General features: G+C 35.7%; 1 protein-coding gene across 1 annotated transcript in view; it reads left to right on the forward strand.

Moving 5' to 3' along the window:
- Positions 1-14,750, forward strand: part of NXPH1 (neurexophilin 1) — a gene marked incomplete at both ends in the record, with an annotated part of 296,009 nt that extends 281,259 nt beyond the window's left edge. Inside the window, one exon of the mRNA XM_080936334.1 lies at positions 13,989-14,750. Coding sequence (XP_080792460.1) covers positions 13,989-14,750 — 762 coding nt within the window. The remainder of the gene's footprint in view (positions 1-13,988) is intronic.
- Between the last annotated feature and the right edge of the window lie 3,728 nt (positions 14,751-18,478).

Consider the following 18,478-nt stretch of genomic DNA (forward strand, 5'->3'; position numbering starts at 1 on the left):
CTTTGAGCAGGGAGATAGAAATGAATCAATTTGCATTCTTCTACATGCTGGCTGTCAGTTAAACTGGCACCATTTGTTGAAAGTTCTGTCTTTTTTCCACTGGATGGTTTTATCTCCATTGCTAAATATCAAGTGAATAGAGGTGTTTGCATTAATTTCTGCATCTTCAATGTTATTCCTTTGATCTATTTGCCTGTTTCTGCACAAATACAATGCACTTTTTAATCACTATTGCTCTATATTATAGCTTGAGGTCAGGGATGGTGATTCCTCCAAAAGTTTTATTATTGTTGAGAATAGTTTTCCCTGTCATAAATTTTTTGTTATTCCAAATGAATTTGAGAATTGCTCTTTTTTAACTCTATGAAGAATTGAGTTGAGATTTTGATGGGGGAAATGCCTTGAATCTGTAGGTTTCTTTTTGTAACATAGGCATTTTTACTATATTAATCCTGGTAATCCATGAGCATGGTAGATCTTTCCATCTTCTGAGATTTTTGATTTCTTTCTTAAGGGATTTGCAGTTCATGTTATACAAATCTTTCACTTGCTTGTTTAGAGTCACAACAAGATATGTTATGTTACATGTGACTATTGTGATGAGTGTTTCTTTCATAATTTCTTTCTCAGACTGTTTATCCTTTGAGTAGAATAAGGGAACTGATTTGTTTGAGTTAATTTTATGTCCACCACTTTGCTGAAGTTGTAGTAGATATCTGGTAGAATTTTGGGAGTCACTTATGTATGCTATCATATTATCTGCAAATAGTGATGTTTTCTTTTTTTCTCTTTCTAATTTGTAACCCTTTGATCTCTTTTTGTTGTGTAATTGCTCTGACTAGAACATCAAGTACTATATTGAATAGGTAGATAGAGAGTGGGTAGTTTTGTCTTGTCCCTGAATTAGTGGAATTGCTTTGAGTTTCTCTCTATTTAATTTGATGTTGGCTATTAGTTTGCTGTGTGTTGCTTTTATTATATCTAGGTATGCACCTTGAATTTCTACTCTCTCTAATACTTTTAACATGAATGAATATTGTATTTTGTCCAAGGATTTATTTACATCTAGTAAGATGTGTTTTTTTTCTCTGATTTTGTTTATATAGTGGGTTACATTGATAGATTTCCATATATTGTACCATCTCTGTTTCCCTGAGATGAAGCCTATTTGATCATGGTGGATGATCATTTTAATGTGTTCTTGGATTCAGTTTACAAGAATTTTATTGAGTATTTTTTGCATCAATACTCATAAGGGAAATTGGTCTAGTTTTCTTTCTTTGTGGAGTGATTTTGTTGTTTAGCTATCAGTACAACTGTGGCTTCATAGAAAGAATTGCATAGTTTTCCTTCTGTTTCTATTTTATAAAAAAAGTTTGAGTATTAGATTTTTAATGATGAAAACCCAGAACATGATGCCAACTTTATTGTTGGTCCACAGATTATTTCACTGTTTTTTTCTCTCACACATTTTTCACAGTGGTGTTTTGTGTTGGTTTAGGCATGTTCACTTCTTTTCTCTCATCTCTCTCCATAAGGTAAAATATTCTTATGTATTTAGAAGTTGTGTGTGTGTGTGTGTGTGAGAGAGAGAGAGAGAGAGAGAGAGAGAGAGAGAGAGAGAGAGAGAGAGAGAGAGAGACAGAGACAGAGACAGAGACAGAGACAGAGGCAGGGAGCACAACTAAAGAAAAAAGATGGTATGAAATTGGGAGAAAGGAGACATATCTAAGAGGGTTACTGGGGAAAACTGAGAAGAAATAAATACTGCAATTATATCTCAAAAACTACAGTAATTAAAAATTTACTCATTCACAAATTTTCATGTAACAATTCTGACTGGTCATTGTGGCTAACCTTCCCCTTATGTCACTTTACATGTTTAGAGGATTGAATAAAACCCACATGAAAGATTACATCATAAATGCATCTATCTGATGCAGAAAGTGAACTTCCTATTTGTTTATGGGAAAAATACCATCTACAAAGTGGCGTGGTTGTAGTGTGAAAAGGCATTCTGCCCAAACATAAATTTGCTCATCTAATGAATGTCTGTAGAGTATTTGTTTGGTATATGGATTGAATAATGTATAATAGAAACACATAGGATGACTCTCAAATGAAGATAATAGTCTATAGAAATTATACATATATGCATGTATGTATGATGTGTGTATGCATGTATATGTGTATGTATATTTTCTCCTTCACATATGTTTTATATTTACAAAGGAATAGGAAAAATATGTTATGGGAAGACCTATGGTTTCATTTAGAGGACTAAGTTGATCTAGAGAATGTAAAATTATCTTAGTAAAAGTAATGGGTAGAAGGAAGCTAGTAAATAAAAGAATTTTACGCAATGGTTCTATGGCTTAAAGAAATAGAACATATGAAAAATGACAGAAATGACCAGAACCATGATAGTAAGATAATGTTAAATGTTAAGATATGTTCTATTGTCCTAGAGGGCTTTATAATATATAAACAAACCAAAAATATTTTGTCTTTAAACAATGCTTTAGAAGCCATAGAAAGTCATAAGAGCTTCTTCAAGTGACTATGGCTTTTAATAATTCTTTGAGCAACACATGTTCTTACTGTTTTCTGCAGCTCGTGGAAGATGCAGCTTTCTGATGTTGTATCAACCAGTAGTAGGAATAAATTTTCCTGGTACATCCTTGTTCTATGAACTCTCTGACAATTCATGACTCAGTTGTCTGATTTCCAGCACCATGAACAGAGACAGCTGTCATGTGTCCCAGTTGCTCCCTCTAGTGGACCTTTATCCAGCTCCTTAAAGAGAGGTAACTTGATGTGTCAAAATGAGGAAGTTATATAGGGGACATACAGAGGAGGAATGTCTCTTGACCTCATGTCTTTTTTATTTCTCATATTTCAGAATGCATCGCACATAGTGCTAGGGATTTGTTGAGCTCTTACACAAACTAAGTTTTATCTGATCTTTCTGACACAGCCTCTCCTACAGTTCTCACTGTCATTGGGCTCTTCTGCTCAGACCATTCTGTTGATAACCTGTTTCAGCCTTTAATATAGTATTGAAATATACTTTGACTTAGTGCAATTGTTTTATTCAAGTTCCTCTTAAAGAAAGTGCTACATTCTGTTCTTTTGGTTTTACTGCAAGCATCAGTTCATTTGCTTTCTGATCAGATTTCCTTAAAGCAAGATTCAAAATATAGGTATTATCTTTTTGTTTGTTTAGAATATCCCCACATAAATATCATCTTTGCCACCTGGTCCTTAATTATGTTACTGCATATTACATGCGATCAACAACATGGAAACAGGGAAAGGAATTGTACAAGTTGAGTTTAGCTCAGACTACTGGAAAAGAGGGAGAACAGATTCATATGTATTCATGTTTCTGAGTCTATTTTTAGAGTTTCATGCTGTGGTTATAGTGGTTATATATGAATATTGCTAAGAATCTTATATAGAAATAGGCCTTAGAGTTTTCCAGAGAAACAGGTTGTATATGTTCCTGCATGTGTGTGTAGTCATGTATGTAGCACATCTATAGTCATAGGCATGTAATTGTTCTCTTACACATGTCTTCTGAGAACTATGTTTAATAGTTAACTGGACTCTGGTCCTGTGGGGTGAGTATACTCCATAAAAATTACTCTTTCTCTAATGAGACATGATTCAAAGATATCCATTTATGTAATATCAAAAGTTTTGACTCAATCGAAACCACAGATTTCCAATTCTTGTTAAAAGGAGGAGATAAGGAGAAAGCATCTTTCTGCCATGGTTTATTTTTCTTGGAAAATGCAACTAGAACATCCTGGCTTTCTCCTGCTTCAAGGAAACCCTTGGCCTCTGAAATGTTTAGAAAATTTGGAGTTTGTTCACTCCCAGGATTTTTGCCCTATTACATTTTTCTGAATTGGTCAATTTATTAACTACACATCAGAAATGTTCTCCTCAGTGTATGCACATTATAGTGTGATAAGAAAGAGACTGTGAATAACTTCTATTGAGATAATCAAGCACTTTAACACCACAGATTTGGCAATTCTTTTGCAGCTGGTACTGTTCAATTGTTTATAGAATTCTTTCTCTGTCTAAGGAAAGGTTTTCAAAACAATCTCTTAATATCACAGGGCATTCCATAGGCATCGGATTTACACTATCAATAGCTCATGGATTCCAAACTGCATTTGATAGTGTGGTTATTTCTACTCAGTATGTTCTCATGTATCATGTAGAAAAGGTCAAATGCTTGGCATGTATTCATTTTATTACAACTCATTTCCTGGTAAGTAGTACCACTTATTAACCATAAAAGAGCAAAAATGTAACTACCATAAATATGTTTTACACAAATATCTCCTTAAATACATCTGGACATATGCACATACACCTTGTTGAAAAAGGTTGAATCCTGACTTGCTCTGTTTTGTGTTGCTATAGCAAAATACCTGAGACTGCATGTTTTATAAGGGAAAGAGATTTAATTTGGTTACTGATTATAGAGGTTAAGTACAAGCTTGGGTCACTCTGTGAGGGCTTCATTCTGGGTCAGTGGTAGACAGTATCACATGGCAAAAGGTATGAATGAAAATAAGGAAGGTGGCTGATATGAAGTGGCTCATTTCATAACAGTGTGTTCTCTCATAAATGAGCCAGATGGGGAGAGTTTGCTTACTCTCCCAAGAAGGATATTGCTTGCTTCTGAGTGTAGAATCTCTATGACATAATTTCCTTTCGCTAGATCTACCTCTTTAAGATTCAGCCATCTCTAAATATGTTATAGAAAACGTCCCTAGCCCATGAACCTTTGACTATCATAACATGTACAAATGCTACTAGAGTGTGAGTTAATACTCCTGCTGTTGTCTATGATAGACATACCTGTGCCTTATTTTACTTTTAGTATCGGTAGACTTATCCATTAGCATCTACAGAGCAGGCCTGGCCATGTAGTCAATCATTCTGATCTCTGATTCAGATAGAGAGAAGTTATTCATACGCAGAATACTTTTCTCCTCTGCCAGGGGAAACCTAGATGTACTAGCACATTCTAACCATTTTAGAAATAGTGAAAAATGATGAGTAATGGCTTTGAATTCATGAGAAACTAGACCTCCATTATGCTTCCTAAAGCGCTTTGTTCATTATTAAAACTATGTACCTAGGGTTCATCACATAAGATGCTCTGTACATATTTCACAAAGAAGTCATAAAAAAGTTAACCATATCATTCTTAGTTTTCATTTGCCACTGAAATTTCATACATATATTAACAAGAACAAAACTTTGGCAATGCAAACCTGAATAATCTGTAATTCTATTTATAGAGACTAGCTAAGCAGGGTTATGTAGATTAATAATTATTAATTTCTCATCAACATTAATGAGTGTACATAAAAATTTGTGTGTATGTGTATACAGTAAGTGTGGTAAAAAATGTAACATTTTCAAAGGATGGAAAAGCCAACTTCTCAGCAACATTTTACTGTTCTCCATAAATCATGACCTCCCCAAGTGCTAAACCACTGAGAACATTTAGTTCTTATGAGCTTTTGCACAAAGCAGAATTAAAGAAAAATTTCAATATTCTCACACATGAGTCAGCGGCAACTCTCAGTGCAGAAACACATGGGACAGTTGATGCACGGTGTTAGAAGTGAGTGGTCCTCCACAGGGTGAATGTGATACATTTACATTGAGAAATCTTTGAACGGATGAGAATGAATGGCTCGAAGACAACGTAGGATATATCGGTGGACAAGTTAGTCTTTTGTCCTGTTGACACTGTAACATAATCAGAAAGGTCTTCCTTTACCCAGTTGCTCTTTCTCTGAGGATTGTTCAAACTATGCAAATATCCATTTCAGTTTGTTTAGACCTTCCAAGCAGACCTAGTGTCTTTATTCAAAGGATAGGCCAAGTATAGCAGTGTACATTCTTGTTCTCATTTTCCCCAGGCTCTTATAACCTAACAGTCAAGTTGCTCTCACATGTATTCAGGCTGTGAAGGGCCTTTGGTTTATTCACTTGATGTGTAGGTTCTGTATATGTGTTTATTATAGAGAAAATACTATTTTGGTTTTGTTAGAATTATCCAGTTTTTAACCCTGCAGGAAAAACAATAGTACCAACCAACCCAATCCCCCCTTCAGAGCTCCCAGGGACTAAACCACCAACCAAGGAGTACACATGGAGAGACTCATTGTTCCCGTCATATATGTAGCAGAGGATGGCCTTATAGATCATCAATAAGAAGAGAAGCCCTTGGTGCTTTGAAAGCTTGTTTCCTCAGTGTAGAGGAATGCCAGGGTGTTGAGGTGGGAGTAGGTAGCTGAGAGGTGTAGTGTCCTTGTTGAAGCAGGGGGATAGGGGCTGGTAGTGGGAGAGTTGGCAAAAGGGAAAGGAGATAACATTTAAAATGTAAATAGATAAAAACCCAATAAAATGCAAAAAAACATTTGTGTAATGAGAAAAATATAAATTCAAATATACAGGCTTGCTCTTAATCCTGTCAATTAGCCATACAAGTCTTTTGTTCTTTACAAAACCTTGATGGGTGCTGTAAGTGACCTTTGCATTTCGTAACTGAAAAATAGTTACCTTAAAATAATATTAATAATGAAATATAAGAACTCACATAAGCTAGGATATTTCATCCAAAGCCTATTTGTTAGTCAGTTTTCTATGACAAAAGTGTAAGAAAAACTAAATTAGAAGAAGTTTTCTGGCTCCATGACAAAAGTGTAAGAAAAACTAAATTAGAAGAAAGTTTTGTTTGTTTGTAGGTTTGGTTTTGTTTATTTGCTTTTTGGTTAATAGTGCCAGAGGTGTCAGTTCACATCTGACTGATTCATTAATTCTCTGGGAAGGATGCTATTCTATTATTATTATTATTATTATTATTATTATTATTATTATTATTAGTAGTAGTAGTAGTAGTAGTAGTAGTAGTAGTAGTAGTAGTAGTATTGTTGTTGTTGTTGTTGTTATTTCAGCTTGTATTAGTCCAGTTGGTATCCTCCTCCTGGTCTGAACTCTTACTGTTCCTCTAGTCATACCTCCTCTCCTGTTTCCAAGAGGATGTCTCCATCCCCTCACCCCCATCTCACCAGATCTCCCCACTCTCTGGAGCTTCAAATCTCTCCAGGGTTAGGTGCTTCTTCTCTCTCTGAGGCCAGACCAAGCAGTCCTCTGATGTATGTGTGTCAGGACTTTGGACCAGCTGGTCTTTGCTGCCTGTTTGATGGTTCAGTGTCTGAGAGATTTTGGGGGTCCAGGTTAGTTGAGCTGGTCTTCCTATGGGGTCACCCTTTTCCTCAGTTTCTTCCAGCCTTTCCTTAATTCAACCATCGGTATTATCTACATCTGACTCTTTCAGCTGCTTGTTGGACCTCTGGGAGGGCAGCCATGACAGGTTCCTACGATAAATGCCCTAAATTTATGAATAGGTCAAAATGAAACTAAACAAGTTAAGAAAAGAATGAATATGTATGACACTGAATGCAAGTCAGTGGACAGTGAAAATATTTTTAGGTGTAGGTAAACCATAGTTTATCTTATGCAAAATTTTTCTGTAACACTCACATAGCTTATATACTTAGACAATCTAAATTTTCATGTCAGAGAAGGGAGTGGAATGTCAGGATGTTTAAAACACTATTTTACCTCATGGGATAACTAAGTAGTTGTTTTATCCTATGAACTTTAACACTCCATTAGTAAGCTCCAGTTGTTGTGTATGTGGCACACAGCTTAAATAAAATGCAATACTATGTCTAAGATGCTAGATAAAGTAAGTGTTCTCTTAACTGGAATTACCTGATGTTCTGAAGTAGATCTTCAGCACATTAATCATAAGATGACAAAATGAATTTACAATCATAGAGCAGTTTATTTGGTGATTAATTTCTAATTTATCAGCAATATTGCTTAAATATCAAGTTGTCAAAAAATTTTTTTGGTTTCAAGCATTCATGCACTTGATACAGTGAATAATACAATTTCAAGGTAGATGTAGGATTATTTATAATTTATATCCAATAGTAATAGATCACCAGTACAGTGATGAAGTTGGTGGAAATTAAGAGGCATCTCATTGCAATTTTATAAATATGGAAATATGAGTGCTTGTAGGTTTCTCTCTTACAGAAGGCCAGAAATATAGTTCAGGTGGGAAGGAAGTTGAAGGATGGTTTACTTCATAAAAAATATTGTTTTTTAATGAGTCCACAATAGCACATTGACATGTGATATAAAATTGATGATGAGAAAAATTTGAAGGTTTAGCCATATGACATACAAAGATGAACCATTCAAGGCAGAACTAGTATCTGATGGGCACCCTTCACCTGCATTGGTCACCGTTTGTTTCCTCTTGACTTCAGTTCCAAGCTCCTGCCTCAGATGTAAGTGTTTCATTTCAGAACAACACTCGTCTCTGTGCTCAATGCTTATGTGCTCTAAGATGCATAGTCTTAAAAATGCACACACTTTTAAACATTTAAATGGATGGCACACAGGAAAATATACCTTCTGGACATCATTGCCCTTATCATTTGGAAGAAAATAATCACTTAGCAAACATTTCAGGTGTTCTTGCTAATATTATGGGGAAAATATTATTTCAAAACTTTCCAGAATGCTTTTGTTTTTGTCACTGGGTAAGTTGTTTTCCCTTCAGACCCATGTGTCCCCATTCTAGTTGGGTGGTAAGAATTATTTGTGGAGGCTTCTAGGAGATTTAATTTTGTATCCCAGACAATTGTTATTTTGGCACTCTTTACAAGCATAAACATTTCATTAATTTTTAGCCTTTATGTGTTTTTGTTTAGTCAGCAAATAAGAAAATTTAATCACACTTAATGGCACACAATAATTTTTTCATTTCAAATGTAGAAACAGGATCCTGATCATGAGTTCAAAAGGAGGCTGAGCTATATAGTAAGATTCTGCCTCAAAATACTAACTATTAAAAAATAAATAATGAAAATGATTTATTTCTCTCTGTGAAATATTGGTTGAATTTGTGTCTTTCACTTCCTCTTTTGTCTTTCAGTAGTTAGTACTGAAGTCCTCAACATGTCCTGCAATTAATCATTTAGTAGCTTCCCAGAGTTCAAGATTTTCCTCTATCAACATGTCTTTGATGCCTAGTTGGTGATTTTTCTAGAGATAATATTACCTACCTAAAAGAAAAACAAATCCCAATCTCAATAATTCTCTATTAACTAAGATTAAATTAAATTTAATAGTAGATCATTCACCATATGGAGGTGGTCTCCTATATGTACTACCCATGTAGCTGACAAAGTTCCTAGAGCCCAGAGACAGAAATTTACCTTTCATCTTCTTTCTCTCCCTCATTTTCTTCCTGGAGAAAAATTGAAAAGTGAGTCTACTGTAGTGTATTATAGTATGGTGTAGGCATATTGATATATCTATAGGCACACATGCACCTATTCACACGTATCATGAAATGGTTACATTGAACTATCTAATAAATATATGTAGTAGCTTATACATTTGTCTTGGCTTGATTTCATTATGCATGGAATATAAATGTTTGAACTCAGGAAGAAAATAGATGGTAGTTGCTGGAGAGATTAGGGATAGGAAGAAAGAAGAGATACTCCTCAAAGGAAACAAAGTCAAAAAAATAGTAGGAAATAATTTTCCATGTCATCCTTTGTCATGTTTTCTTCTGGACTTTGTTATTTTTCCACATTATGATCCACATGTTTGGAAGAATTCCTCTATCTCATTATTTAATATGTGGGATCATCTTTTGTGTTGTACCCACACCGCTTTTCAACCTTGAAACTTTCAGAACATTACACCAGCTGCTGGTAGTTTCCCAGAAGGGACTGTGAAATCCTTCTGATCAAGAACCGTGTGTGCACCATTTATTTTTGCTTTACTCTATTGAAGTTCTTATCAAGAGTCTCATTTCACAGCTACTGAATTTATAGAACCAACGCTATCACCATAGTTAATATTAAAAACATAAAGTGACCTGTTAAGGCTTTTTTATTTGGTATTTCATTATTAATATTCTTTCATAGATATTGTCCTATTCTCCTCAACTGAGTGGGAGAAAAAGCAAGAGTGTGTAGCATATACGGTTATGGTTGACCACAGTTACCACTGGAAGATGTTTTGATTTGGAAGCCACACTCCAGATTTTCTTGATTGCACTGCTCAAGGTTTTGCACCCGACTGCCTAAGGCGAAGACATTCATTGCTTTTGGCGCTTGAGATATTTAATAATTGAACTTAGACTCATCCTTTGTTACTTGGACTTTTGCTGCTTATTTAACTGGCCATGTTTCTTAGATTGTCATGTCAGCATTTGGAAACCATGTGCTCCCCCTTCTTTAAAAACTGTTTTAGCACATTTAATTATGAGATCCGATATAACATATTTTATAATATTTTATTTTGGTGAACATGTTTCCCCTTAGGGCTGCCTTTTGGACAAATTTGGGAGTACTGAATACCGTTTTGCTGGCTAGAGTCACAGTTCTGCAGAGCAGTTTTCTAGAATTTATTTCATTCATGGTCACATGAGAAACTTTTGGCATGTATCTTGCCCATCTTCTCTCACTCTCAGCGTGATATTCTTAAATTGTTTACATTTACAGTTCTGCTAAAGAGAGAGTTTCTTAAAATGTTTGGCTACATGTAAATGCCGTCACGTTGCCCATAGGCATTTATGTCCATGAGCTACACGTGAAATTGTGATGATGTTGATGATGAGTATTAACACTGAATACTCAGCACATGCCTGAGACTTTCCTTGGTGTTTCTAATGAAGTGTCCCGTGTAATCCTTACACCATCCCTGGGAGAGGTACAGGACATACCTACTAGTTTCTAGATCGAAAAACATGTTTCTATACAATAAACAAGATTCGGGCATAACACAGTTGTCAAGGCCCTAGTCTGAGATTCAGGTGGTTTACTCCACAGTCCATACTCATAATCACTATGGTTGTGGAGAGTATAATTTAGAGATGAACAATAGGTATTCTGCCTAAAAATTAGTGGTTTGTTCACTTGTTAGAATCATAGTATATCCTGGATACAGTGGTTCTTTAAATCAAATGCCCTACCTCTACACAATTTCCCCCTTTTATTCCCCACCTGCTGTTGATAAATTGCACTGTAAGTGTTTTTTTCCTCTTCAGTCTTGGGACAGTTTCACTAAAGCTTTGTTAACAAGTGCATGGCAGAAATATTACATTACAGTCCTTTGTTGACTCTGAGATAAAGTGGCCTAAAAGCCACTCTGTGTATACTTGAATTTATCTTTGGTAGCCAAACAATGGGGACACAATAACACGGAGGAAAAGAATCAGAGGAAAATATATAGATTTATGTCTTTCATTCTAAAGAATAGATATGAGGATTGTGGGAAGATGATGCTTATATCTTTAGGCAAGTACACATTTGAATGTTTAACCACAAAATAGATGTTGTTGAAATATAAAAGGCAAATACTCAGAAAAAAACATTCTAAAACTAAAGGATCAGTACTACCAATTACATATATTATATACATATATTATAGATTATAATAGCTGCCTATGTCATAACATCATAAAATGAGTTTTTTCTACCTTCATTTATCCCTTTTCTTCCAGTGCTGGGTACTGAATCCAGGGTACCTGCTGGCGAATGCTCAAAAATTGAGTATGTCACTTCATACTAAAACAGAATACTTCAAAGTGCATTTAATTTAGTAAATTATCAAAATAAATTTAGCTGCTTCTAACATTTAGTTATTATTATGGATAATATTAACTCTAAAACTATCACAATTTTTATTTCATATGAGATACTAATATCAGCCCATAACAGATTGACATATTAGGCAAAAGGATACTTGGGAAATTAATTTTATACTTATTCTATACACAATCCTATGTCTAATTCCCTTCCATTAAATAATCTTTCCCCTTCTATTTTAGGTCATAGTATTCAGTCTATGTTAAAATTTTACTGTTATAAGTCATGAATGTTTCTTGAATAGGATCCAGTCTTGAAGAATGAGGAGAAAACATAAGAAACAGTTTGGGTAGATGGAGAACAGAGAAACCAATGTAAAGGCAGAACAGGATCGACAGAATAAAGAATGCTTAGTATGTCTTCTAAAGGAAAATTGGTAGCAATGATACCCTTCTCCCAATTCCCTGCAGTACTCTAAGATAGAAATGCTCTATCTAGGCCATGTCTGATGACACTAGTGATTTCATTTGCATAGGTTGCACAGCTTTAACCTTGGAGATGCCAAGAACATGCAACAGGATATGGAGTCTAGACTTGAAATTTTTTTGTTTGTTTGTATTTTAATTTTGTGTCAGCTTCTACTGTATCTTAGCCTTGGTTTTATAAGGTGAAGGCATGAGATATAAGCAAAGGAGAAAACCAGATTTTATCTTAGATGCAATAAGTTTACATGGAAGTTAGTAAAGTATTTCTTAATATCAGCAGTTTTTCAAATAAGACAACTTTGGCTGCTATTTATGAGAATGACCCCACACCAATTATGTTGTCTCCAGGAAGTGACAGACTGGGGAGTAAACGCTGGCTCCCAAGATTATGGTCTTTAGGAGGTGGTGTAGACTCTTTCTGTCATAAGAATATGATGATATGATGAAGGATATTGTTGGTAGAGATGTGTGTCATAACAAGAGATATACATGGATAAGTATGGTGTGGGCATGGTCTAGAACACATTTATACTTTCTAATGCAGCTCACTTGTGAGAGCATTCTGGCAGTTATCTTTCACTCTCAGAACTTTTTAGATGAAGGTGAAAATAGAGAGTACAAAGAGGCTGATGTGTGGCCATCCTAATGAGCCTCACTTAGGAGTAGTCTCAGACTCATGTTTGAGAAACTCATTATTGGGAAACAGCTTTACAATGTGCCTCAAGTGGAATTCCTCCAGCAACCTCAGTCAAATGAATCAGTCCACATGGTCAATGGTTTGCCTTCATTGGCTATTTCTTCCTTTGGGTTTGGGTTGTGTTTACAAATTGTGTGTCCTAAGTGTCCCATGTCAAAATGAGACATTGTTGCTTTGAGGCCATTAAGGTACTGTTTATTTTGAACCCCTGGGTCCTTTGAGGTATTGTTTCACAGAGGAAAGATGGGATCTTGGAGAACGTCTTCCAAATGAGACTCTTACAACTTCACTTGATCTCTCGACTTTGTGTTTCTTTTCAGATTGTCAAATGTGTACCTGCTAGTGAATATTACCTTACACCTTTTCTTTTGAGACTACATTTTCAGCCCTGAAATAAAAGAATAAATGACATGTGTTGTGCCTGGTGATTATGATTGTGATAATAAGGACATGTGATTGTGTATGTGTGTGTGTGTGCGCGCACGTGTATGTGTTGACAGGTTAAAATATGCCATATTCTCTCTGTAAAACCTACTGTTTTTAATAAAATATTCATATAAGCAATGGAAAATTTAAAAGTAAATAGGTTATCAGCTACCATATTTATAAGGATCATATAGTTTTAGAGCGTGATTCTGAAGCAGAAAAATAGCATAATGATTATAAAGGCTTACTTCAAAGTTGGGGTTTGGTTCTGAGAAATTATTTACTTTAGTTGATATTTCAATTCAATTTGACTTACTCAGGCAAGGAGGCCTTTTCCTCTGTTAGTCAATGTTTTCTATGGATCTTCAGGTCGGGCTTGGTGGCTTTTAGCCTCCCACACCTCCTCTTTTCCACTGTTGAGTAAAAATAGAAGTGGTATTTTATCACAGCTTAATAAACAGTGGCCGGATACTGGAGGTGTTTTTTTTTTTTTTTTTTTTTTTTTTTTTTTTTTTTTTTTTTTTTTTTAGAACAATAACAACATAAAAGTCATCATTTAATTTTAAGCCTCCCAGCAAGGTCTGCAATGCATGTGTTGCCTATTCTTAGATGTGGGGATGTAAATAAACACTCATCTTTTAAATCTCTTCTCAGGTCACGTGTGCCAATCTAACAAATGGTGGAAAATCGGAACTTCTGAAGACAGGGAGCAGCAAATCCACACTAAAACACATATGGACAGAAAGCAGCAAAGACTTGTCTATCAGTCGGCTTCTCTCACAGACTTTCCGTGGTAAAGAAAATGACACAGATTTGGACCTGCGCTATGACACCCCAGAACCTTATTCTGAGCAAGACCTCTGGGACTGGCTGAGGAACTCCACAGATCTTCAGGAGCCTCGGCCCAGGGCCAAAAGACGGCCCATTGTTAAAACCGGCAAGTTTAAGAAAATGTTTGGATGGGGTGATTTTCATTCCAACATCAAAACAGTGAAGCTAAACCTGTTGATAACTGGGAAAATTGTAGATCACGGCAACGGGACGTTTAGTGTTTATTTCAGGCATAACTCCACTGGTCAAGGGAATGTATCTGTCAGCTTGGTGCCCCCAACAAAAATTGTGGAATTCGATTTGGCACAACAAACCGTGATTGATGCCAAAGATTCTAAATCCTTCAACTGTCGCATTGAGTATGAGAAGGTTGACAAGGCCACCAAGAATACACTCTGCAACTACGACCCTTCAAAAACCTGTTACCAGGAGCAGACCCAAAGTCACGTGTCCTGGCTCTGCTCTAAGCCCTTCAAGGTGATCTGTATTTACATTTCCTTTTATAGTACAGACTATAAACTAGTACAGAAAGTATGCCCAGACTACAACTACCACAGTGACACACCTTACTTCCCCTCCGGATGAAGATGAACAGGGCACGAGACTGAAGCCTGAGGAATTAAAGGTCATAGGACAGGGCTGTTACCTAAAGGAAGAAGGTCACATCTGTCGCCTGGAATGTGTCTACACTGCTGCACTTGTTGACTGGTGCAAACATGCTCGTGGAAAACAATGTAATTTCTGCACAGTCAGCTTCATTTCTCTCAGCATCGTTGTAAATCACCGTAGATCTCAGAATCTCATCTGAAGACATGCTGTCACGTGTAGAGGCACATGAGTACCCACTCCAGCACATTTCAGCCCACATCTATCACTGCTCCCTTTGAGAGGGCTTTCATTGTCTGACTCATGATGGTTCAGGATAAACTGTGATCAAACAACAAGAATTAACTAGACAGAGGATGCGTCTAACACGCTGTTATGGAAATCTCTTTTAAGGTCTTGAGTCCCTGCTAATCAATAACCCCCCACTCATGCATTCCTACTGCTTGGAGTAGCTGTGCTGGTGAATACTACTGTAGGAGTTATATGCTTGTTAAATGGAAAAAAAAATGTGTCTTTAGAGCTCAGTATTCTTTATTTTACGAACACACACAGTGTAGTAGCTTTTCCCCAGCACACAGTAGGCACATTCAAGGTGATACAGGATGGCTTTCCTTTCTATGGAGGGAGGAGCTTGTTCTCAGCAAAGATGAGCAAGCATTTGGAATTTACATGTGGGCAGACATTGGGATTACAGCTTTTCTTGCCTATCACCGGACCTTTGCAATGTTGTGACCAACTAAGGCTGCTTAATACAAGTTCTGATCATTATATAAGAAGGGAAATGCCGGGCAGACACCATGTAAGTTATAAGTGTCTGTCTATCTTTACTACCCATATTGTAACAAACTCAATATCCTAGTCTTCATTTGTATGGATGGTTTGTACTGTATATAGTTTAACCAAGTGTTATTTGAGCTGCTTATTAATATTAAATTGTACTTGTCTCTCTGCTTGTTATTGGTTAAAAAGAAAAAAAGGATCTAAGGAATCAATTTTATCAACGTAGTTGTGAACTCCATTAAAAAGACAAATTTAATATACAAAGCATCTATTCAGCTCAAGTATTGTTGAAAGCTATACATATACAACATTACACTGTCTGTATTTAGATATTTTATTTCTGGAAAAAATGTACATAAAAATAAAACACTTAAAGTTGAGTTTCAATACGTACGTGTGTAACATGGTGATTTAAATGGTTCTGACAAGAAGAATGCACTGGAATGCAGCCACAGATTTACATCACATATCTTTGAATTTGAGCAGAATTATCTAAACTGCTATTAGCTGCCTAGGCAAAACAACTTTAGAGTCTCAGTCTCAAGCCTGGGAAATAATTGTGGCATACAACATTGCATGCATTTTTGGTTTACTATAACGCTAGCTATTCAAGTGTACTAAGAAAGAAAAAAATCAGTGAACATAGGGAGAATATAGTTCTTGCCTTAGTTAATTATAATGAGTAGACTTCCTCCCATGTACAGTATTTATTTGATTGGAGCATTGAAGTAAGGGCCATGTCTTCTCTCTAAAAGAAACTGGAGCTGTCTGGAAGATGTGAATTTCCCTGAATGATTGTGATGATGCCGTTCTACTGGAAAAATTGGGACAGCCGTGGAGAGCTCCACGTCTCAAATTACTTACACCAGAGGAGATCAAACTATGTATGTAGCATTGTATATGGACACTGAGATTTATTTTTTACAGTTGCTGTACACAATCCTAGAAAAATAAACATCTGAAGAAATGTACAAGGTCACTCCTTTTTGAGACCACAGGTTTGGTGTTGAAATGTGAAGAATCTCAGAAGCTAGCCAAAGAACTCAGAGTAAGCATGCTCACTGTCACCTTCTCTCATTCTTCTTAAGCTGGGGTCTTTCTCACAGATAAAACAATTCAAGGGCACCCTGCTAGGTGTCCTTAGAACTACCTGCCATGCACAGGTAGACATTTGTAAGTATGTGCATGGACTGTCCTTGAAACTTAGAACTGTGGCCAAACAGGCAGTAAGAGCTTCATGCATTCCAGCTGTTGGCTATGTTGGTTTCAAATAAGTCTTTCCTGGTGCTTATAAATCATGACCACTTCAGACTTGTATCTCAGCAAACAAAAGAGATAAAGGGAGAAAGCAGTTGTTTCCTTTAGAGATATTTGTTGATTGAACTGTGGCTTTGATTTATGTGGTCTGAAGTGTCTTTTTTCAATCCATAATTGAAAATGAGATTAAAAACCTGCTTCAGTCTCCACCTTCTATTCTGTTCTGCCATGCCTCTACCCAACAACTGCCATACTGTTAATATACCTATTACAAGCATAAAGAATATACCTAACAGTGTGATTTATTTATCTGCCATTCCAGTGATCTTTTTAGAGAAACAACATGAATACACACAGACCACTTTTGATTTCAATAATTTAAAAATCCAAACTTTTAGACTCTTTCTGGGTCTTTAATTATCTTTCTGAACTCTGACACTTTCAAGACTGACTATGTATTATACCAAGAACTTGCGATAACACAGTTTTTAACAGTTTATCTATATCCAATATATTCTTCCTGGGGTTGTCAGGAACTAGGTAGAGGAATATCATCAATGTGGAGATTTCAGACATGAATGCTAAAATTTTATGAGAGCAACTTGCTACTTCAGTGAGCTAGTTAACCAAGTTTTAATTATATCTAAAAATGCACTGGTCCTGTGAAAAATGAACTTTATGTAGTGATAAAGAAACATCTCAAATTTTGAAAATTATCTTACACTTTTGAGAAGATACAGAAGAAAACCACCAGGAGTGTAGCAAATCTGAAGGGAGCAAGGGCTTGTCAATTATCTAATTTTTTTAAACATTTCAAGAGAATTGAAATTAAGAACAAAATGTATTGTCATATTTTTTTGTTTCTACGAGGAAAACTGATGTTCTCAATTTATCCATTTATGGTCAAAAATTTAAAAGGCAACATACTATATTTCAACTTTTGATTGCATGAGGATCAATAGGGCTTTTGTGCTTGAGTAGAAGGGGAGTCATGGTCATAAGGCAGATGCTAGTGTTATTCTGCACAAACTTGAGAGGCCTGTAAAACATAAATGTGTTTCCCGATTCTTCATTTCAGCAAGGAATTGTAAGCCATATTTTTTTAACACAATAGATTTAAACAAATCTTGAGAAGCCTGAGAAACTGTTTTCTCACTGCTTTGCATGGAAAAGCTGCTTAGCCAATATAAACTGCCTTTTGGAAGAGCAATTTACATCTTCATATTCAACTGTGAATACCAAATTTTAGCCAGAAGCAAATACAAATGGATATGCTTATAAACTCTCAAAGACTTAGCTGACACATCAGCTGCAGTCACTTTATTAACTGCCAATGTATCTATTTTATTTAGTGTTATTTTAATCCAAATCAAGTATGCCAGTAGATACCTTTAGAGATTAAAAAATTAAAGTTGATTTACTTAAATATGATCATTATTTACTTAGTTTATACATGTCAAAAACATGAATTCATCTGTGTAGCCTGAGAAGAATTCTTAAAATCTCATGACTGAGTCAGCCTTTTGAAGAGGTTTCAGACACATGTGTATCAGAGAATGGTTGCTGGGAAACAGTGGAAAACTTAGGGTCTGCTCTTCAAATTTTATACTCAATTTAAAAAATGGTTAAAGTGAAATATATAATTATGTTTCTTTTTACTAGGGTGGAAG

The sequence above is a fragment of the Micromys minutus genome, assembly GCF_963924665.1.
Source record: "Micromys minutus genome assembly, chromosome: 23".
NCBI lineage: Eukaryota > Metazoa > Chordata > Mammalia > Rodentia > Muridae > Micromys > Micromys minutus.